Source organism: Indicator indicator, chromosome 16, assembly GCF_027791375.1.
Source record: "Indicator indicator isolate 239-I01 chromosome 16, UM_Iind_1.1, whole genome shotgun sequence".
In the NCBI taxonomy this organism is placed as follows: Eukaryota; Metazoa; Chordata; class Aves; order Piciformes; family Indicatoridae; genus Indicator; species Indicator indicator.
In genome coordinates this window covers 15027172-15049717 of record NC_072025.1, presented here as the reverse complement: position 1 = coordinate 15049717, position 22546 = coordinate 15027172, and the positions used below count along the sequence as shown (strand labels likewise).

Here is a 22546-nt window from a genome sequence, read left to right as displayed (position 1 = left end):
CCAAACCATTCTATGACATTTCATTTTTGGCTCTTTGTTTGACCTTATGAGGGTCTCTGTCTGAGCTATTGGCACCAAATAAGCCCTACCCAGGAGGTGAAACATCCCAGCACCATCCAGACAAAACACCTTGACAGCCATCAGCAATGTCCCACTCAGCTGCTGACACTGTGGATTTTCTTGGGCCACAGCTACATTTCTTTGGGTCTTTGCACATCATCTGACCCAAACATCCATCATCTCCAGCTGGTAATTTGGAGAGGAACCCATCAGTGATGCTTCTATAAGAAGCTACAGATATTTTGTACAGCCACTGCTGCCTGATGCTTCCTGTGAGCAAAGATTGTTGATTTTTTTCCCCCTCCTCACTCTATCTGGAGAAATCTCTCCTAAAAAATGCATTTTTCCTAGTTTGTGGGCAAGGTGCCCCACAACTTCCCCTTGGCACAGCTTGTAGAAAAATAAACATGGGATATGTGGGCAGGAATGATGTCATGGTGGGGCTGGTTGGGGGGGGGGGGCTCAGCACCATCAGCATATTTCCCAAACCTCACTGGGAGAAGGGAACAGTCACACCAGGAGTGAGGGAGTGGTGGAGGAGTGACACACTGGGGAGGGTGAGAGTGGATGGAGCATGATGAGCTCTGCTCTGTGGTGCTGAGAGACAGGATAAGGGGCACAAACTGGAAGCCAGGAGGTTCCATCTGACCACAAAGAGAAATTTCTCTGCTGTGAGGGTACTAAAGCCCTGGAGCAGGCTGCCCAGAGAGGTTGTGGAGTCTCCTTCTCTGGAGAGGTTCCAACCCCACCTGGCCATTGTGATGCTGGGCAAGCTGCTGTGGGTGTCCCCGCTTGAGCAGGACTGAATGATGTCCAGAGGTCCCATCTGACCCTCACCACTCTGGGATTCTGTCAAGAGGCACCAGCTTGATGCTGAGCTGTGGCCACATTCACATTATCTGCCCCTGCTTCCAGGAGTTAAATCTCAGCTGCAAAAATCCATCCCTGACAGGGACTTGGCCACGTGCAGCAAGTATTTTTAAACTGTTGGAGTTGGAAAAAAACAAATAAAGGAGGAAATAATTTCATCTGCCTTGGACCTTCTTCCAGGCTCTTAAAATTCAAACATTTTGGTATTTCCAAAATAAAGAGCTGAGAGGGCTGTAAGTGCTTAGAGCCTGTGCCCATAAACATGTCTGATTTATGAGGGCTGGAGATATTTTGAGGCTCTGCTTTAGGACATAGCTTTCGGATCCGGCTGGGATCAGAATCTCCTCTGGAAAGCCCTGGATCTCCCCTGCCCAGCCTCACCTTGGGGATCAAGCTGGCAAACTGGAGGTTCCTGGAGAAGGAGATGTTGAGGACCGTGCTGTAGGCGTTTTCACCGCGGTTCTCCAGCACTGCCTCCACAGCCACCCTCCTCCTGCTGCTCTCGACGATGAAGACGGAGGTGTCGAAGGAGAGGCTGAAGGCTGCGCAGTCCGGCGGTGCCCGCCGCAGGCTCCGCCAGCAATAGTCCCTGTGAGAGGAGGGTGCAGCTGCCTGCAAGGGCTGCCTGCAGCACACAGCCAGACCTAGCCAGACCTAGCCACACAGCCTTTATGAGCATGGACAGCCCCAGGAGATCCCTGCTGCATCATGCTGCATGGCTATGGAAGGGGCAGGCACAACTTCCTCCCATGGACCAGTGTTTGGGAGCTTAGGCTAACAGTGCCCAGCGTTCCCGAAACCAGTTCAGAGCTAGTGGCTGACCTGCTGGGAGGCAGCTCTGCAGAGAAGGAACTGGGAGTGCTGGTGGACAGCAACCTGACCATGACCAGCAATGTGTCCTTCTGGCCAAGAAGACCAATGGTCTCCTGGGCTGCATGAAGAAAGTGTGTGGCCAGCAGGTTGTGGGAGGTTCTCCTCCTCTTCTCTGTCCTAGTGAGGCCATAGCTGGAGTTCTGGGTCCAGTTCTGGGCTCCCCAGTTCAAGAGAGGCAGGGAACTAATGAAGAGAGTCCAGCAGATGCTACAAAGATGCTGAGGGGCCTGGAGCATCTCCGTGAGGAGGAAAGGCTGAGAGCCCTGGGGCTGTTGAGCCTGGAGAAGAGCAGCCCCAGAGGGGATCTGCTCAATGCCCAGCAAGAGATAAAGGGTGGGGGGCACAAGGATGGGGCCAGTGACAGGGCAAGGGACAGTGGGCACAAACTGGTATAAGCTCCACAGGCTTCAGGAGGAACCACATCAGAGGTTTGACACCCCAGCAGACCACAGCATCTGCCCATGGTCTTATTTGAAGGACTAAAATCCATATGTCATGCCTACCTACACCTCACTTCATCCTCCCATAGCATCCCCACCAGGGCTACAGGGTGCCTGGGACCCCATCCTGGCTGAGCCCCAAACTCTTTTCTGATCAAGCCCCAGGTCACATCCTCAGGACAAAGAGCTTTATGGAAGACAGGGAGCAATAAATGCTGAATTACAAGTAATCAGGCCATGAGCTTGATCCAGAACCTTCTGCCATGTATGGAGGAGGAGGAGGTTGAGGCTCCTGTGCTCCTAGATAACCTTTGGAAGCTCTTTCAGCAGGGAGATGCAGGGTATAATTATTTCTGCTGCATGCGTCAGGCCCCTAATTGCCAAGGGGGTAATGCCAACCTTGTGTTTGCTCCCCTCTGTTATTTACTGATTTGCCTCCCTGGGGCCTGTCACCATGGCATCAAACAGTCGTTTTTGGCATGGATTCCCTCAAAAGCCACCAATTCATTCCAGGCAGAAGCTCAGAAACCAGCTCTGAGCAGAGGTACTGAGGAGTACTTCATGGTAGTGTTGAATGAAGGACCCAATATAGAATCATAGAATCAGTCAGGGTTGGAAGGGACCATGATGCTAGGATGTACAGAGCATGGGTTAGGGCTGGGTTTTGGAGCTCCCCCCTCCTCCTCTCCCTGTTTGCTTTGGAGGAGCTTTGTGTGACCTACTCACATGGCACTGGGCACATCACTCCTGGCATCCAGGACCAGATCAGGGACGCAGTGCTCATCTTCATTGCACCCATTCCAGAAAGGGACCTGAAGGGGACAGCAGGAGCAGCTTGGTGATGATTTGTGCCACAGGTTGTAGTCCAAAGAGAGCAGACATGGATGGTGAGAACAGACTGGGGTGAATGCCCAAGACATTGCTGCCAGGTTCATTGGACCTGAAGATCTTAAAGGTCTTTTCCTTAGGCAGGGGGCACCCAGCCTAAACTGCCACAAACCAAAATGATTCTATGATTGTTGGATCAAGCCCAGAGGAGGCCACAGCGATGCTGGGAGGGCTGGAAGCCCTCTGCTGTAAGGTCAGGCTGAGAGAGTTGGGCTTGTTCAGCCTGGAGAAGAGAAGGCTCCAAAGACACCTTCTGGTGGCCTTTTAGTGCTTCAAAGGGAACAGAAACCTGGGGACAGGCTTTTGAGCAGGGCCTGTTGTGACAGGACAAGGGGTGATGGTTTGAACTAGAAGAGGGAGATTGAGAAGGGAGAGATGTTTGACCCTGAGGGTGGTGAGACCCTGGCCCAGGTTGCCCAGAGAAATGGGAGATCCTGGGCATCCCTAGGTCAGGTTGTTTGGGGCTCTGAGCAGCCTGCTCTAGTTGCAGATGTCCCTTCCCATGGCACAGGGGTTGGAACTGGATGGCCTTTAAGATTCCTTCCCATCCAAACTGTTCTATGATTCTGTAACCATGGGAGGGCTCAGGGATTACAGATAAAGAAGCAAACGTGACCTCCAGAGCTAAATCTGCTGACTGAGTGCCTGATAAAAGGCACCCTGGGAGGTCACTGCTGCTACCTACCGAGACCTTGAGCGAGGTGGGCCAGCCATCATCCAGCATGGGACCCTTCTCAGGGTGCTCCAGATCATAGCTGATGGAGAATGTCACTGGCTTCACATAATCAGCTGTGTCCTGTGGTGGGCAGAAAGCATTGCTGAGATGGGCAGGGTTCATGCTTGTGGTGGGACAGCCTCAGGGAGCCAGGTAAGGCAGAGCCACAGCCACGTGTGACTGTCTTCTGAAAGAAAAGCTTTGCAGTCTTGGTGTGCAATCATCCTGTGCCTCCAGCTAACCCTTACCTAGGGACAGGGGCAACCCAAGCTCAGGTGCTCAGCAGTCATGCACACCTATCATGTCTGATGGTGCTGGAAATGTCTCACCATGGAGATGCTGGCTCCAAAGAGTGGGTGCTCTGGGGAAGGGCTGTTCCTAGGGTGAGGCAGGGTTGTCCTGCAACCCTTTCTCAAGGCTCATCCACCTGATAGTGAAGCTGCACCACTGCAGCAGCTCTCTGAGCTCTCACCATGCCTTAGCCCAGCAGTTGGATGCTCTGAAGCTTCTCGAGCTAATTCACAAGCTCCATCTCAAGCTCCAGACTTGAATTTCCCAGAAGTTCAGGTCAGTTCAGGCTGGGCCTTGGGGCTGGGCCAGTCTGGCAGCTCAACCCTCTCTGGCCTCCACATCCTCTTCATCATTCACTGGGAATGTTTGAATTTGGCCAGATTTGTGCATCAGCTGTTCCCTGTGAGTGATGCAGAAGGGTTTGCCAAGCCCTGCACCCAAGGATGAGGACCTCGATGGTCAGAGGTTGAGAGCACTGGGGACTGGCATGGAGGGATTTGGTTCCTAATGGAAAAAAAATATCCAAATTTTCACCAAATGTGGAGCAGGAGGACCAGCCTGACCCAGGTGTCAGGAGTGCATGCCCTCCCTGAGGGCAGCTGAAGGAAGCTGGGGCTATGATGAACTCATTGCTTGGGGACCCAGCAGCTGCTGTGCACCAGCAGCTCCATCCTTGACCACATCAAAGCCAGTGTGCAGAAATCCAGACATGGAGATGAAGCCAGTTTCAGCCCCATGAAGCCACTGAGGCTCCTCTGACCACATCCCGGCACACCACTCGTCTGCGCGCAGTGCGGAACATCTACGCCGGGGCTGGTGGAGAAAGAGACCCCAGCCTTGTCCTCCTCCATACTCACCAAGACATGGAAGTGGAGCTTGTCACAGTGCTCCTGCCCAGCCAGTAGCAGCAGCCTCTTCTGCGTGTGCCTCTCTCCAGTCTCGTCCAGGTGAGCCCGTGAGGTGTACCTGCGCTCGTCGATGGTGGTGGTGTACCGCAGCCCTGCAGGGACAGCACAGCCCTCAGCCTCCCTCTGGGCTTACTCTCACTAGAGAGCTACACAGGGCCAAAAATGGGCTCTTGTGCATCCAAGCCTTTGGAATCACAGCACTGATTGGGTGGGAAGAGATCCTTAGGATCATCGAGTCCCACTGTTAACCAAGCACTGCCAGGTCACCACTAAAGTGTGGCCCTCAGCACCACATCTACATGGCTTTGAGACCAGACCCCACCGGGGTTGGGGACTCCACTACTGCCCTGGGCAGCCTGGGCCAGGCCTTGACAACCTTTTTGGGGAAGAAATCGTTCCTCGTGTCCAACCTAAACCTCCCCTGGCACAACCTGAGGCCATTTCCTATTGTCCTGTTGATTATTCCCTGGGAGATGAGACCAACCATGACCTGGCTCCAAGCTCCTTTCAAGGAGTTGTAGAGAGCAATAAGGTCTCCCCTCAGACTCCTCTTCTCCTCTTCTCCAGGCTGAACAACCCCAGTTCCCTCAGCTGTTCCCCACAAGCTGTTCTCCAGACCTTTCCCCAGCTTCATTGCCATTCTCTAGACCTGCTCCAGCATCTCAATGTCCTTCTTGTAATGAGTGGCCCAAAACTGAACCCAGGATTGGAGGTAAACCCAAGCAGGGTGGGATTTGCAACTGCTACACAGAGGAAAGACCAACTATCAGCCTTCAGCACAGTGTCCACTGGGTGGTTCTTCGGGGCAGAAATAAGTGTAAAATTAAAGAAGTCAAGGAAAGCCCTCTCAGCTTCTGACCCTGCGAGCTCTGCAAAGCCAGCAGGGAGGAGGAGAACACTGGATTGGAGAGCACAAGGCAAAATTATTGCTCAAGGGGATGGGAGTTTCTCCTTTAGCTTCACTCATGACCTGAGTTTCTCTTTAACATCTCCTGCTGGCTTGCAGGGACAGTCACCATCACTTTCCCTTGTCTGGAGCTGAGTCCTGGGCAAGAAAGCAAGGGTAGGGTCCTGCATCTGGGGAGGAACAACCCTCTGCACCAGTACAGGGTGGGTGGGCAAGAGGATGGGGCCAGACTCTTGTCAGTGATGCCCAGTGACAGGACAAGGAGCAATGGGCACAAACTGGAACCCAGGAGGTTCCATCTGAACAGGAGGAGAAACTTCTTTGGTGTGAGGGTGCTGGAGCCCTGGAGCAGGCTGCCCACAGAGGCTGTGGAGTCTCCTTCTCTGGAGAGCTTCCAAACCCTCCTGGCCATTGTGATCCTGGGCAAGCTGCTGTGAGTGCCCTGCTTGAGCAGGGGGTTTGGACTGGATGATCTCCAGAGATCCCTTCCAACCCCCACCATGCTGGGATTCTGGGATTCACTGGGCAGACCCAAGATCACAGCAGCATGGAAGGGTTCAATAGCAGGGCTGGGCAGTAACTTCACAGAGATTCCCTGGGACAGTAGGAAACAGGCACAGATGGTCAGCAGATGTGTCCTGTCCCTGGAGCAGGGAGGATGGATGAGCTCTGCAGAATGTGGTCTGGGCACGTTCTTTCCTGTCCCACTGGTTGGTGGGGTGGTGGTGTCACCTCCAGCACATGTCCCACCACAAGATGAGCTACAGAAGAGCTTTACCCCGGGGTGCAGGTGAAATAAGAGGTTCAATACATGGCAGGTGGTATCCTCTTTGGGCTGTTTCTTGGCACTGTTTAATGGTAGAGCCACCATGCCTGCTCCTTCAGCCAGGACACAGACAAAACTGTGGGTAAAAAGGGATGTGGTGGGTGGCAATGTCCAAGCTCCTGGGTGGCTTCCCTTGGCAGAAGTTTGGTGATCCAGCTTGGCTGGAGACCGAAATAACTGGGATGACTTGGAGCTTTTGTCATGAGTGCCATGCTGCTTACCCACAGTGGCTGTCTGGAAGTGGGATGAGAGGAAGATGGCAGTGAAGCAGATGAAGGCTGACATGCAGGTGGCATCCTTCCCATTCCTCTTGCAGTCCTTGGTGAAGATGTTGATTTTGGAGGGCTGGAAGCGCATGCTGGCGTTGATCTGGAGCACGCTGCGGGACCTGCAGGGCAAGCAAGGGTCAGGAGATGTGCTGTGCAATGGGGCACCCCTGTGCATCTGCAGCATCCTCCAAGAGCCTCCAGATTCACCCCTTTCACACCTTTTCCACCTGTTTTCTCAGCATCAAGAATCATAGAAGCATAGATTGGTAAAGGTTGGAAGGGACCTCTGGAGATCATTGAGTCCAAACCTCCCCTTGCCAAAGCAGAATCACCCCTAGGGGCAGGTCACAAAGGGATGCAATCCAGATGGGTCTTGAAAGTCTCCAGAGAAGGAGACTCCACAGCCTGTTTGGGCAGCCTGCTCCAGGGCTCCAGCATGCTCACATCAAAGTTTCTCCTCATGCTGGGGAAGGTGTTGAGGAATCCTAAAGGTCACCACAGTGTGCTGCTCTGCTCTCAGCTCATTGACACAGAGTTGGAAGAACAAAGTCTCTTCTGCATATTTGCCTCCTGCTCACACCGGGGAAGTAGCTCAGCACCAAGAGCAGGATTTGACCCATTGTGTGAACATAGCACTGTCCAAGGCAGAGCCCAGGGTGGCCCATCTCTACTGGGCACACCTACCCTCCATCCTCCCAGCTTCCAGGGGACTTTCTGAACATGAATTAATATTTAAACACAGGAAGTTGCTATTAAATCTGAGCAGAGGGAGGCTGGGGCAAATCACCCCAAACCAATTAGCTGGTTTGAAACTCCTGGGGAGCCAACAATGACATTGAAGGTAGAAACATCTCTGACATCTTTCTAGAGCCCAACAGCATTGAAACCCCATGGCCACACCAGACAGGGGGGAGTGATTGTGGAAAGATGGCTCAGATTATTGGGACATCAGTTCTTCCTCCCTCCCCCAAAATGCCAGTGCATTGCAGGAAGCTTTGGGCAGAGGAGAGCTGCAAAGGAGACAGAGCTAACCACAGCAAGACAGCGTTGCCCAGAGAGCCAACAGCCAAGTCCACGAGCCCATCCTCGTTCAGGTCCAGCTGTCCATGGATGCTGCATCCAAAATACATCAAGCCTGGCGCGAGGTCAGCAGCTGCTATCCGCTGAAAAGCAAAGAGGAGAATCCAGGCTGGCTTCCAGCATCCCTGGAGGGATTTGTCACACCAACCTCCACCACACCCTGAAGATGCCCCTTGCCAAGTGACTGCACCAACCATCGTTTTCCAGGGAGCAATTTATAGAATCATAGAATCATTGAGGTTGGAAAAGACCTCTAGGATCACTGAGGCTGGAAAAGACCTCTAGGATCACTGAGGCTGGAAAAGACCTCTAGGATCACTGAGGTTGGAAAAGACCTCTCAGATCAAGTCCAACCATCAACCTAACACTATGATGCCCACTAAAGCATGTCCCAAAGTGCCATTTCTCTTTGGAGACACCACCCAGAGAGTTCTGCTCAATTTACTCTGCATTTACTACTTCTCCCAAGTGTAAGATTTTTTTTCTTTACAGTGAGGGTGGTGAGACACTGGAACAGGTTGCCCAGGGAGGCTGTGGATGCCCCTTCCCTGGAAGTGTTACAGGCCAGGTTGGATGAGGTCTTGAGCAACCTGGTCTGGTGGGAGTTGTCCCTGCCCATGGTGGGGTGATTGGAACTAGATGATCTTTAAGGTTCCTTCCAACACAAACCATTCTGTGAATCTATGACATATTTTATCTACAGAAATCTGTTGCACCAAGCTAAGCATTCAAGGATTCAAGCAGGTTTTCCATACCCTACATCTTCTTGCTCTTGGATCTCTCACAAGAGAAAAATCATAGAATGGTTTGGGTTGGAAGAGACTTTAAAGACCAGCTAGTTCCAGCCACTCTACCATGGGAAGGGACACTTCCCACTAGACCAGGGGGTTCAGAGCTTCATCCAGCCTGGTCTTAAATACTTCCAAGGATGAGGTGTCCACTGTTTCCCTGGGCAACCCATTCCAGTGCCTCACCACCCTCCTTCCTGCTGCCCAATCTAAATCTACCCTGGTCCAGTTTAAAACCACTGCCCCTTGTCCTGAAAGGATGAGGACAACTGAAGCACCTGGGTCTTGTACCTGCTTGTACTTCTTCAGAATGGTCTCTCTGAAGCCAAGGAAGATGTATATTGCTCCTTGGTGCTCATCCTCCAAAGGTGCCCCCACCACAAGGTCGTTGTAGGAGTCCTGGTTGAGGTCGGGCACGGCAGCAATGCAGGAGCCGAAGCGAGAGTTCTGGTAGCTCTGCAGATCAACCAGGGCACCACTGGAAATGAAGTGGTTCTGCTTGGCCAGCCAAAGAGAAAAGCCAAAAAAAACCCAAATCATCATCAGCAAACCAGGCAAGGGCAGAAAGCCCTCAAAGATGCAGAGAGTTAATTCTTTAAAGAAGAAGGCGAGAGCCTTCCCGGGGCTGTGGGACTTTCTGCTCAGCACATCCTTGGCCCCACACCAGCCCCACACCTAATTGTCTTCTTTTCATAGCAACCTACAGAAATAATGGCATAAAAAGTTGTGCTGTAGATGTGGGCCTTCCCTTGCTCTGGTTGGGCTCTGTAGTCTTGGATGTAGACCATGACTTGGTTCCTGCCCCACATGTCTGGAGCCTGATGGGTTTCACTCAAAAAGTGCGTTTTGAGCCCAGTTTGAGGGCAGCAAGAAAGCTGGTCCCACCCCAGAACACTGCTGGATGCCAGGGCAGGGGATGGGAGTGACTCATGTCCCATCTGTGCCCTGAAGTGATGATTATGCAGGAACCAATCCTGCTGCTTCCTACAACTCCATGCCTGGTCCAGCCTCCAGGCAGGAGGGTTCCCATTGGAGGGAACAGTTTTGAGGGAGCGAAGTGAATGGGGACTGTTTCAGCAGAGAGACACCCATGTTCCAAAGGCCTCACTGTGCATCATCTCCTTGGGGTCAGGAGTGCTGGTACCTCTCCTTGCACCCTAAGCATCACCTCCTCCAAGCTGGGAAGCTTGCCTGGTTGGGAGCAGTGAAGTCTCAATATGAGTTGGCTCTGCTCCAGCATAGGCTGAGCTCCCATAACTGGCAGTGATATTTTATAAACAAGGAAATCAGACAAGTCCACCTCAACTCTCACAGCAGCCACATCAGGTTGCCCAGATCTGTGGTGGAAGTCCCATCCCTGGAGACACTCAAGGTCAAACTTAAGGGGGCTCTGAACAACCTGATCGAGTTAAAGACGTCCAGGAACTTCCACCATAACATGAGATAGAAATTCTTTACTGTGGAAGTGCTGTAGCCCGGGAGCAGGCTGCTCAGAGAGGTTGTGGAGTTTCTTGCTTTAGATACTTTCAAGACCCATCTGGGCAACCTGTTCCAGTGCCTCACCACCCTCGCTGCGTTACTTCAGTGGAAGCTGGTGGGTGGCAGAGGAAGTGACATGAGGGGACACAGTTCCTGTGGCATCCTCAGCTTGCCCAGTGGTGCTGCCACATACCTCTTGCAGGGTGTAGACATAGACCTTGCCCCTCTCCCTGCCCTCGCTGAAGAACATGGGGGCTCCCACCAGCAAGACGTCGGTGACGCCGTCGCCGTTGACGTCCAGGGAGTTGATCTCACTGCCATAGTAGGAGCCAATCTGGAGGACAGAGAGGAGAAGAGGCATGGGGACAATGCTGCTAGAGTTCTGGGGAACTGCCACCCACCCTGGTGGGGACCACAGGGGCATTTCATGCCCTGTCCTTGCTACAGCCATGGAATTGGAGCTGCGAGTGCATGGACAGCTAGAACACCCCGTGGGTGAGGCATTTACATGGATCTGTTTGCAAAGGGAAGGGAAAGGACTGACGGAGCACACCTGCCAGGGGAAAAAAAAAATCCATGCAGCAGCTTTGAATGCCTGAAGAAGAGTGTGGCTAGCAAGTTGAGGGAGGTTTTCCTGCCCCTCTGCCCTAGTGAGGCCACAGCTGGAGTGGGTCCAGTTCTCAGCTTCCCAGTTCAAAACTGACAAGGAGCTGCAGGAGAGAGTCCAGTGGAGGCTACAAAGATGCTGAGAGGCCTGGAGCATCTGTGAGGAGGAAAGGCTGAGAGCCCTGGGGCTGTTGAGCCTGGAGAAGAGCAGCCCCAGAGGGGATCTTACTCAATGCTCAACAAGACCTAAAGGCAAGGGGATGGGGCCAGACTCTTCTCAGCGGTGCTCAGTGGCAGGACAAGGGGCAATGAGCACAAAGTGGAACCCAGGAGGTTCCATCTGAAGATGAGGAGAGACTTCTTTGGTGTGAGGGTGCTGGAGTCCTGAAGCAGTCTGCCCAGAGAGGTTGTGGAGCCTCCTTCTCTGGAGAGCTTGCAAAGCCACCTGGCCATTGTGATGCTGGGCAAGCTGCTGTGGGTGCCCTGCTTTAGCAGGGGATGTTGGACTGGATGATCTCCAGAGGTCCCACACCACACTGGGGTTCTGGTGCGTGCCCTGCCGTTACCTGCTCTCCCTTCAGCGCCTGGTGGATGGTGAGGTTGCGGTTGCTGTGCATGCTGAAGAGGATGACCTTCCCTGTGTGGTTGAACCTGGGTGCCCCTGCCACGTAAATGCGCTGGTGCTGGGTGGAGATGACGGAGGAGACAGTGTAACCTGCAGGGCAGGAGGGGGGACGTGGGGCTGAGCACGGCCAGGCGGCTCCCGGCCTCTGCCCGCCGCTCTGCTTTCCATTAGCCCCAGCTGCTGACAGAATTCTGGCCACCTCCCAGATCAGGAAGCTAGAGAAGCAGATTTCTTCGAAGATAAAAGTCACTCAAACCAACCCCCACTGCTGTGACCTTGGGCTCTGAGCCACCTGCTCGTGTCCTACCTACACCCTGAACCCTGCAGCCGCGCCAAGAGCTCTGGCTCTGCCTAACGCAGCCGGAAAATCCCGTGCAAAATCCTTCTTCCCTCAAAATCAAGTCCGATTCTTGGCCTGAGGAGTGTTTTACTTCATGGCTCACATCAAGTTAAACAAACACTAGCAAGGTGCAAGCCTTCAGCACTTGCTGGTGTGCTCCTTGGAGACCCCCAGCAATGCTGTGCCCCGAACCAGGAGTGAAAGACTTTGCTGGTGTCTGATGTTGGTGTTCACAGCCCAATAAAAGCTGTGAATCCATCAAGATGGTCACTCATGAGTCCTTATGGAAATAAGTTTATGGAAGTCAGTGACCCTGAGCAATCCTTCCTTCCCACCCAGATGGGTTATTTCTGCACTGGGATCATCACCGCCACGTGTTCCACACTGTGCTGTAGCTCTTGGCCATAGAATCATTAAGGTTGGAAAAGACTTCTAAGGTCAAGTCCAACCTTCTAACCAACAAATCCACTCCACAACCACTCAACCATGTCACAAAGTGCCACATCTGCTTGTTTTTTGAACACCTCCAGGGATGGTGATTCCACCACCTCCCTGGGCAGCCTGTTCCAAAGCCTGACCCTTCTGTCAGGAAAGAAATTCTTCCTAATATCCAAACTAAACCTCCCTTAGTGCAGCTTGAGGTTCATATGGGAACACAACCCTGGGACTGCAAAAATCCTACTTTTCAAACCCAGCTCCAGGTTCCTGCACATTCATAGTCAGTTTGAAATGCTTCTTAAGTTGTGAGAAGCTCAAAGCATGGCCAAACATGGAGCTGGATCAGGTCGCTTTGGGCTCATGCCCAGGTGAATTTTTAGTATCTCCAGGATTATTGGGATTTGTAGACGTTTTTCCCCTGGGCATTTGCCTTACTTTGAGTCCCTGGAGGTGTTCAAGAAATGTGTGGACATGGCATCTATTTGAGGCATCTTTTAAAGGCCACGGTGGTCTTAGGTTGATGGTTGGATTCAATGATCTTGGAGAGCTTTTCCAACTAAACAATTCTTTGAAACAATCCCCTCTTGGGGGATACTGCGGTCAGCATTGGACTCTTCCCAGGTAAGGATGCCCATGGATCACATAAGCAACACAGATCTTGCACTGATGGGAGCTCATAAACAGTCAGCAATGGGACCACCTATGCTGGGAGCACTGGTTGCTATTAGTTGTTTGAGAGAGTATTTTGTGCTTCCTATTATTAAGTGTAAAATCGTTAATTCAGCCCTGGCAGCAGACCCTCATTTGTCTTTCTCACCTAAATATGCTCCATGATTTTTCAGCTCTTCAGGGAACTCCTGGAGATAAGATTCCCTCAGGGGAATTACTTTCCCACTGCTGGTTTCCTTCAGGACAGCTCCATTCCAATCATAGGCACCCACTGCCCCCAGTAAGATCCCATCCTGTGGAAGAAGAGAAGCAGTTTGGGGGGTTTTCTTGCCAAACACAGACAATTCTCCACATGGGCAAAGCTGATTCAAATTGGGGCTGAGATGGATGAGGGGACCTGGAAAAAAAAAAAAAAGAAAAAAGAAAGAAAAAGAAGGAAGGAAAAAAAAGGAAGGAGAAAAAGAAGGAAGGAGAAAAAGAAGGAAGGAGAAAAAGAAGGAAGGAGAAAAAGAAGGAAGGAGAAAAAGAAGGAAGGAGAAAAAGAAGGAAGGAGAAAAAGAAGGAAGGAGAAAAAGAAGGAAGGAGAAAAAGAAGGAAGGAGAAAAAGAAGGAAGGAGAAAAAAAAAGAAAGGAGAAAGAAAAAGGAAGGAGAAGAAGAAGGAGAAAAAGAAGGAAGGAGAAAAAGAAGGAAGGAGAAAAAGAAGGAAGGAGAAAAAGAAGGAAGGAGAAGAAGAAGGAAGGAGAAGAAGAAGGAAGGAGAAGAAGAAGGAAGGAGAAGAAGAAGGAAGGAGAAGAAGAAGGAAGGAGAAGAAGAAGGAAGGAGAAGAAGAAGGAAGGAGAAAAAGAAGGAAGGAGAAAAAGAAGGAAGGAGAAGAAGAAGGAAGGAGAAGAAGAAGGAAGGAGAAGAAGAAGGAAGGAGAAGAAGAAGGAAGGAGAAGAAGAAGGAAGGAGAAGAAGAAGGAAGGAGAAGAAGAAGGAAGGAGAAGAAGAAGGAAGGAGAAGAAGAAGGAAGGAGAAGAAGAAGGAAGGAGAAGAAGAAGGAAGGAGAAGAAGAAGGAAGGAGAAAAAGAAGGAAGGAGAAAAAGAAGGAAGGAGAAAAAGAAGGAAGGAGAAAAAGAAGGAAGGAGAAAAAGAAGGAAGGAGAAAAAGAAGGAAGGAGAAAAAAGAAGGAAGGAGAAAAAAAAGGAAGGAGAAAAAAAGGAAGGAGAAAAAAAGGAAGGAGAAAAAAAGGAAGGAGAAAAAAGGAAGGAGAAAAAAGGAAGGAGAAAAAAAAGAAGGAAAAAAGAAGGAAAAAAAGATGTAAAAATGATGGAAAAAAGAAGGAAAAAAGAAGGAAAAAAGAAGGAAAAAAGAAGGAAAAAAGAAGGAAAAAAGAAGGAAAAAAAGAAGGAAAAAAGAAGGAAAAAAAGAAGGAAAAAAAGAAGGAAAAAAGAACAAAACCAGAAGAAAGAAGAAAAGAAAGAAAAAAGGAAAAAAAAAAGGAAAAAAGAAAGAAAGGAAAAAAAGAAAGAAAAAAAGAAAAAAAAAGGAAAAAAAAAGAAGCAAACCCTTCTCCAAAGGAAAGATGGATTTCGTTAAATGTGCTGGAATGACATTTCCACCCCATCAATGTCTTCTCAGCATACTTTTCTCCCCAGCAAAACTCCAGGATGTTTTTCACTTAGACCTCCTAAGCCCACAGATCCCATGGGTGGAAGGAGACTGACCACTTTCTGCCTCCCCACTACCACCAAGCACATCCCTCCATGGCACATCCCTTCAGAGAGGTTGTAGCACTGGGAGGAGCTGTTGCAGGCTGGTCCTAATCAGGAAGGTCTTCCAGCAGCTCCCTTCCCTATGGGATAAATCAGCACCAGCAGCATTTTCTTCCTGATGCTGGTGTCAGCAATTTAGCTTCATGATTAAGAACTTGCCCCAGATGCTTCTCTCCCCACCTGCAGCTGCTGGTGATGATAAAAAGCACGAGACACGTCCTTGCAGAGGCAGAAGCAAGAAGTCCCATCACTTTTAACCACTTACTTCCACAACATGTGATGAAAATCCAGTCTGGGACATTTCCAAGCCAAAGGAGATTTCATTCTTGTTGGTTCCTTAAAAACAAAACAAAACAAAACAAAAAAACAACAGAAGTTTGTATTTCATGGAGAGCTTTGGTTTGCTGGAGGAACTGAGTGATATCTTGGTGGCCCAGAAAGGGGTCAGCATCTACCTCTACCCCACCACCTGGAGCACCAAGGATCTTGGTTGCTACAAATGAGCCTCTTTCTCCCTAAATCACTCAAGCTCATTCCAGGTCAGGTTGTCTGGGGCTCTGAGCAACCTCTCTAGTTGCAGATGGCCCTGCTGACTGCAAGGGGATTGGACTTGATGGCCTTTAAAGGTTCCTTCCCACCCAAACCAGAGTGGGATTCTATGATTGTATGCTAATAGGCACTGGGAGCTCTGCTCTGAGGTGGTTCTCTCCTTTCCAGGGTTTGAGATCACACAAAAAATGTGGATTTAAAGGATTTTGTGTCATAATTGCAAATAGATGAATCCCAGACTGATGATCTATCTATGTACCCATCTATCCCATCCATCCATCCCATCTTTGGGATGGGTGGCATTGAACAGGATTTTGAAAGACCAACATCTGGTTTCCTCCCTTTCTCTCTCCATTTTTGTGGTCAAAAGCCATACAGGTGGAGCCAGGATGGTTAGGATGCTGCTGCTTGATCCTAGCAGAGCACCAAAATCAAACTCAGCTCCTCCAGGTCAAAGAATTTGACTCCAATCCTTTGGAGAAATTTAATGTTGGTTTCAAACCACTGATTGTGACTTCCCCAGGCTCCTTCCTCATAGGATTACAGAGTCTTCAAGTGGTTTGGGTTGGAAGAGACCTTTCAAGGTCATCTAGTCCACCCCTGCTGCAGTCAGCAGGAACATCTGCAGCTAGAGCAGGTTGCTCAGAGCCCCAGACAACCTGACCTGGAACTGTTCCAGGGGTGGGGCATCTTCCACCCCTCTGGGCAACCTGGGCCAGAGTCTCATCCCTCACACAGTAAAGAATTTCTTCTTTATTTCTTTTTTTCTCTAGGTGAAGTTTCTCACCCAGGGAAGCTTTCTTCCACAGAGAAGCGTTGGAGCAAGGCTGGACCAGGGGAACTAGCAAACTGGTGGGGGAGTTTGTGAGATGGGCTGACCAAAATTCCTCCAAAGCCTCAGATGTTTAGTTTTGAGTGAAAGATCTCCATCTTCTCTTTCAATCATTTCTTATGAAATGTAGATAAATTTAGCTTTGGAGCCCAACCACCTTGTCACAGGGTGGACAGAAGCACTCTCATTTCGAACACAAGCATTTCCTGATAGTTAATTTCAGCCAATAATCCCAAAAAAACCTCACATTATTCCCATGATTTCCATTCCTGCCATGTCTCCCACCCCAGGGAGTCCCTGGCAAGTGGTTTGTGGGTTTTGCCCATTTGTAGCCTGGCTGGGTTTGAATGGAGTTTGAGGGGCAGAAAGATGCAGATGAGCCCCACACCAACCTTCAAAGGTTTGCTGTGAACCATAAAACCACCACAGCTCTGCAAATAATCCCAGAATCCCAGCATGGTGAGGGTTGGAAGGGACCTCTGGAGATCACCCAGTCCAACCCCCCTCCTCAAGCAGGGCACCCACAGCAGTTTGCCCAGGATCACAATGGCCAGGGGGGTTTGGAAGCTCTCCAGAGAAGGAGACTCCACAACCTCTCTGGGCAGCCTGCTCCAGGGCTCCAGCACCCTCACACCAAAGAAGTTTCTCCTCATCTTCAGATGGAACCTCTTGGATTCCACTTTGTGCCTATTGCCCCCTGCCTGTTTTGTCACTGTGCAGCACTGAAAGGACTCTGGCCTCATCCTCTTGCCCCCCACCCTTTAGCTCTTGCTGAGAATTGAGCAGATCCCTTCTCAGGCAGCTCTTCTCCAGGCTCAACAGCCCCAGGTCTTTCATCCTCTCCTCCTCATAGAGGTTCTCCAGGCCCCTCAGCATCTTTGTAGCCTCCACTGGACTCTCTCCAGTAGTTTCTTGTCCTTCTTGATCTGGGGAGGGCAGAACTGGACTTCTAGCTGTGGCCTCACTAGGGCTGAATAGAGGAGCAGAAGAACCTCCCTCAACCTGCTAGCCACACTCTTCTTCATGCACCCCAGGACACCATTGGCCTTCTTGGCCACAAGAGCACATTGCTGGCTCATGGTGACCTTGCTGTCCACCAGCACTCCCAGGTCCTTCTCCACAGAGCTGTTTTCCCTCATCTCTAGGGATGCAGTAACCCTTCACTGGTTGCAAGAGGAGGGGTCACCTTTGAGGAAAGGGGACCTGTGCTCCTGAGGCTTGAAGCATGCAAACCACTCAAAACCAAGACATTTCTTCCTATATGAAGACATCCAAAGTGTGACTTTTAGGCTCTCTACCAAACAGATGTCAGGGAAAGCCCCAGCGTGACCAGTTCAAATTCAGCATGTTGAGGACCAACAACACATCTCTAGCAGCAAACTGCAGCCTGACTGACTGGGATGTGTCAAGGAAGAGCATCACTCACCTTCCAAGCTGAATATCCTCTCTCCAAGTGCATCCACAATGTCTTTGAGGGCTGCTTCATCTGTGACATTAAAGAAGTGCTTGTCATCGGGGTCGCTCGCTATGAATTTGATCTCGTTCAGAAAGGCTTCAGGGTTGATGCCTCTTCTGTTGTAATAACCCAGCACCTGGGGGTTGAAATGGCAATGTAGTACTTCAAGGGGTTTGATCTGATGGACAGAGCTGTCCCAAAGCTCCTGAGGGATGTCCATATGGAAGGAGGTCAACAGCCTTGGCACCTGACATCCCGTTGTGGGAGCAAACCAAGGACCAAGGAGCTGCTGCGTTTCTTCAGGTACCCCTCATGTGAATTGTATCCTTCCTGTCCCCAGGGGTGGTGCCTGCTCTGGCAACCAGATCCAGAACCAAGCATCCCACCACCTCCTTTAACAGCAGGACCAGCAACAAGAACTTCTACCAGTGTGCTGGGAGTGGTGGAGGTGGCAGTCCCATGGCATTGGAATGCACAGGGCACCACCCAGCTCTGGATGGCTTTTGAAGCCATTTTCTGCTGAAAGGGTCATAGAAGCATAGAATCCCAGACTGCTGTGGGTGGGAAGAGATCTTTAAAGGTCATCTAGACCCCCCTCACTGCGGTCAGCAGGGACATCAGCAACTAGAGCAGGTTGCTCAGAGCCCCAAACAACCTGACCTGGAATGGTTCCAGGGATGGGGCGTCTCAGAATCACAGAACGCATCAGGTTGGGAGGGACCTTTGAAGGTCATCTTGTCCAACCACCCTGCTGTGAGCAGGGACATCCCCAACCAGATCAGGTTGCTCAGGGCCCCATCAAGTCTGGGGGGGGGGTTGAAAATTCCCCCCCCCCCCCCCAACATTAACTTTGCCAGACCAGCTCAGTTTGGAAGCAAATGTAAGCTGTATTTACAGGCAAAACTACAATGGAATGCAATGAATATGTACAACATACACAATATTTACAGATATTTACAATTAACTAACAGCACAAGGGGAGCTGCAACAGCTTCTCCCTCCCTGCCTCCCCCTTCCCCCCTTGTACAAAAGAGACAAGAGAGAGAAGCAGAGAAATTAGACTTAGCCAAAACAAAAGTGATGCAGCCAAGGTCAAGCAGAAGCCAGCAGGAGCACAGAGTTAGCATCTCCCAGCCTGAAGCTAGAAGAGAGAAAAATTGTTTTGGGAACCAAATCTTATGGGAGCTCTCCCTCCAATGGAATTGTTTAGAATAATCATTGTTTTCCTTTTTACACCCAGTAGTGATTTTTTAACATTCTTACTGCTTTTCTGCTCAAGATCTGTGAAAAATTTTAAAGGCATAGTCTGAAACTACCACAAAGTCTGACCTTGAATGTCTCCATGGACAGGACCTCAACCACACCTCTGGGCAACCCTTTCCATGAGTTTCACCACTCCCTCCCCACCTCTTCCACCAACTCTCTCTCACCTCTCTGGACAACCTGGGCCAGAGTCTCACCACCCTCAGGGTCAAACATTTCTCCTTTCTCTCCGGTCTGAATCTCCCTCTTGGAGTTTCAACCTGTGATGGTTTTAAGACTATCTTTTTAATCTTTCTTCACAAAGTTCTGGCAGAGAAAGGGAAAGAATGTAAATAAATCACTCTTGGGTGTCAGAAAGCAAAATGATGATTATTCTAAACACTTCCATTGGAGAGAGAGAAATGTTTAAGAATCACTACTCAAAAGAAAGCTCACTCAGTCTCAGCTTGCTCAGCTTCTGTCTGCCTCCTTCTTCTTTTCTGGCTGAAGATAACACACACACTGACCTTGACAAGCTAAGCCTCTCTGCTTCTTGACTCTCTGCCTTCTACCAGGAGGGTCTGGGAGGAGTCCTTCTGGCTGGAGGGGGGGAGGCCCCTTGGGGGAAGCAAAGGGGGCTTGGTGGCAGTTTTCTGTTGAGTGTACATCTCTGTGAATGCTGTGAGTAGTGTCTATTTGTACATATTCATTGCATTTCAGCAGAGATTGTAGATTTGTTTGTATACACAGCTTTCCTTTGCTCCCAGCCTGAGCTAGCCTGCTGATTGTGGGTGTGGGAGGGGGATTTCAGCTCTCACACTGTTACAGCCCCTTGGGGGAAGCAAAGGGGGCTTGATTGTGTTTTCCTGTTGATTGTACCTCTCTGTGAATGCTGTGAGTAGTGTCTATTTGCACACCTTCATTGTAGTGTTGCTTGTATACGCAGCTTTCCTCTGCTCCCAGCCTGAGCTAGCCTGCTGATTGCGGGTGTGGGAGGGGGATTTCAGCTCTCACACTGTTACACAACCCTCACCCCTCCTCCTGCCCCAGCAGGGTGTCCCTTCCCCCCTCCACTTACAGCCACAGCGTATCTGGTGACGTTGTCCCTCTCGCTGTCCTCAATCACCCTCTCCAGGTCAGGGCTGTCGTGCGACTCTCCATCTGTGATTACAATCATTACTCTCTTTGCCCCTTTCCGGCCACCTTTCTGAAACGCTTCCGAGCTGCAAGTGAAGAGATGCCCTGGGCTGCTCAGCCTCACCAGGAGCCACATGGATCCCCCCACCCCACGCTGCCAAAACTGCCACCCCCCACCCCCCACCCCCCCCCGGCGCCCACATCAGGCAGCATCACACAGGCTCTAGTGGGCTCCAATGCCTTGGGGAGTATTGCACTTGGGTGCAACACTCTCAGGAAATGTTTTAGGATTTTAAAAGTGGATTTATTTTTTTTTTCCCCCCACCCATGGAGTTGGCTTCTTACAGGAGAGGAGCTTTTGATTTGGAAAAATGCCTTAAGTCTGCAGCAGGAACATTGGTTGGGTGGCAACAAAATACAGGAGCAGGTAAAAGTCCCAGATATCAGAGGACATCTGAGTTGGCTCCTTGCAGGAGAGAAGCCTTTGATTTGGCAAAATGCCTTAAATCTGCAGCAGGAACATTGATTGGATAGCAAAAAGGCACAGGAGCAACTACAAGTCCCAGATATTAGAGGACAACAAAATACGAGTCCCAGATATCAGAGGACATCTGAGTTGGCTTCTTGCAGGAGAGAAGACTTTAATTTGGCAAAATGCCTTAAATCTGCAGCAGGAACATTGGTTGGGTGGCAACAAAGTACAGGAGCAGGTACAAGTCCCAGATATCAGAGGACAACAAAGTACAGGAGCAACTGCAAGTCTCAGATATTAAAGGACATCTGAGTTGGCTTCTTGCAGGAGAGAAGCCTTTGATTTGACAAAACACCTTAAATCTGCAGCAGGAGCATTGGGTGGGTGGCAACAAAGTACAGGAGCAGGTACAAGTCCCAGATATCAGAGGACAACAAAGTACAGGAGCAACTACAAGTTTCAGATATTAAAGGACATCTGAGTTGGCTTCTTGCAGGAGGAGGAGAGGGAGGAAAACCCAAGGAGGAGGAGGAGAGGGAGGAAAACCCAAGGAGGAGGAGGAGAGGGAGGAAAACCCAAGGAGGAGGAGAGGGAGGAAAACCCAAGAAGGAGGAGAGAGAGGAAAACTGAAGAAGAAGGAGAGGAAAGAAAAAAACAAGAAGGAGAAGAGAGGGAGGAAGTATGAAGGAGAGATGGAGGAAAAGTGAAGAGAAGGGAGAGAGGGAGGGAAAATAACTATTGTTTTGCAAGTGGTTATCAGGAGGCAGAGGAGGATGAGCGAGTTTTACCGAGCGAACTCTATCCCGTAGGCAGTCCTGGTTTCTGTGCCTCCTCTTTGCTCGATGTGACTGGCAGCTGCTACCACATCTTTTACAGACCTGTAGTCATTCAAGTGAAACTCATGGACAACATCTTCTCCATACTGGACGACTCCAACCTAGGGATTAAAGGAGTATCACAAAGGACACCAACAACCCTCCCTGCACCGAGCACCTACAACGCAACAAACCAAATGAAATAGCAACCACCATTAAAAAGCAATCCCTTGGTCCCCCCTTTGCTCCACTTTCCCCTCTGTGGCACCACTGATAGTGCTCAGTTTTCGCAGAATCACAGAATTATTGAGGCTGGAGTAGACCTCTGAGATCATCAAGTCCAGCCTATGACCTAACACCACCCCATCGACCAGACCATGTCACTAAGTGCCACATCCAATCTTGCCTTAAACACCTCCAGGGATGGTGACTCCACCACCTCCCTGGGCAGTCTATTCCAGTGTCTAATTCCCCCTTCCATGAGGAAGTGCTTCCTAACACCCAACCTAAACCTCCCCTGCTGCAGCTTCAGGCTGTGCCTTCTTGTCTTGTCACAGGTTGCCTGGGAGAAGAGCCTGACCTCCACCTTACTACAATGTCATTCTTTACTTGCTATAAAGATTTAGGGTGATGCAGATATTCTGTGACCCACTGGGGACCAAGAGCATCTCCAGATAGGGCCCAACAAGGGATTATTTGTGCAGATTGTTGAGGATATCCCTGTCCAAATCCATGCCCAAATTGTCTTGTGATAGCTAATAGGAAGTGGAAGGAGAGCTCTTCTCAGATGGAGCAAACTGCCTCCACACAGGGCAATGCTTCTCTATTTCTGTACGAATTCATCACAGAATTCAACGTTGTGGGGACTGGAAAGGAGCTCTGGAGACCATCCAGTCCAACCCACAAGGGGCTGCCCAGCATCACAATGTCCAGGTAGGTTTGGAAGCTCTCCAGAGGAGACTCCACAACCTCTCTGGGCAGCCTGTTCAAAGGCTCCAGCACCCTCACACCAAAGCAGATTCTCCTCATCTTCAGATGGAACCTTCTGGGTTCCACTTTGTGCCCATTGTCCCTCATCCTGTCCCTGGGCACCACTGAGAAGAGTCTGGCCCCATTCTCTTGCCCCCCACCCTTTATCTCTTGCTGAGCACTGAGCAGATCCCCTCTGGGGCTGCTCTTCTCCAGGCTCAACAGCCCCAGGGCTCTCAGCCTTTCCT

The 22546-nt window shown here is 50.5% G+C and overlaps 1 protein-coding gene across 1 annotated transcript in view; it reads right to left on the bottom strand.

Annotated features, from left to right (window-relative positions):
- Window positions 1-22546, bottom strand: part of ITGA11 (integrin subunit alpha 11) — a 62936-nt gene that overhangs the window by 9380 nt on the left and 31010 nt on the right. Inside the window, exons 9-22 of the mRNA XM_054387737.1 lie at window positions 21303-21451; window positions 19984-20128; window positions 17634-17799; window positions 15092-15162; window positions 13221-13365; window positions 11567-11715; window positions 10588-10728; window positions 9207-9410; window positions 8080-8210; window positions 7000-7166; window positions 4995-5137; window positions 3817-3927; window positions 2970-3055; window positions 1312-1519 (exon numbers count right to left, since the gene is read on the bottom strand). Coding sequence (XP_054243712.1) covers window positions 1312-1519; window positions 2970-3055; window positions 3817-3927; window positions 4995-5137; window positions 7000-7166; window positions 8080-8210; window positions 9207-9410; window positions 10588-10728; window positions 11567-11715; window positions 13221-13365; window positions 15092-15162; window positions 17634-17799; window positions 19984-20128; window positions 21303-21451 — 2016 coding nt within the window. The remainder of the gene's footprint in view (window positions 1-1311; window positions 1520-2969; window positions 3056-3816; window positions 3928-4994; window positions 5138-6999; window positions 7167-8079; window positions 8211-9206; window positions 9411-10587; window positions 10729-11566; window positions 11716-13220; window positions 13366-15091; window positions 15163-17633; window positions 17800-19983; window positions 20129-21302; window positions 21452-22546) is intronic.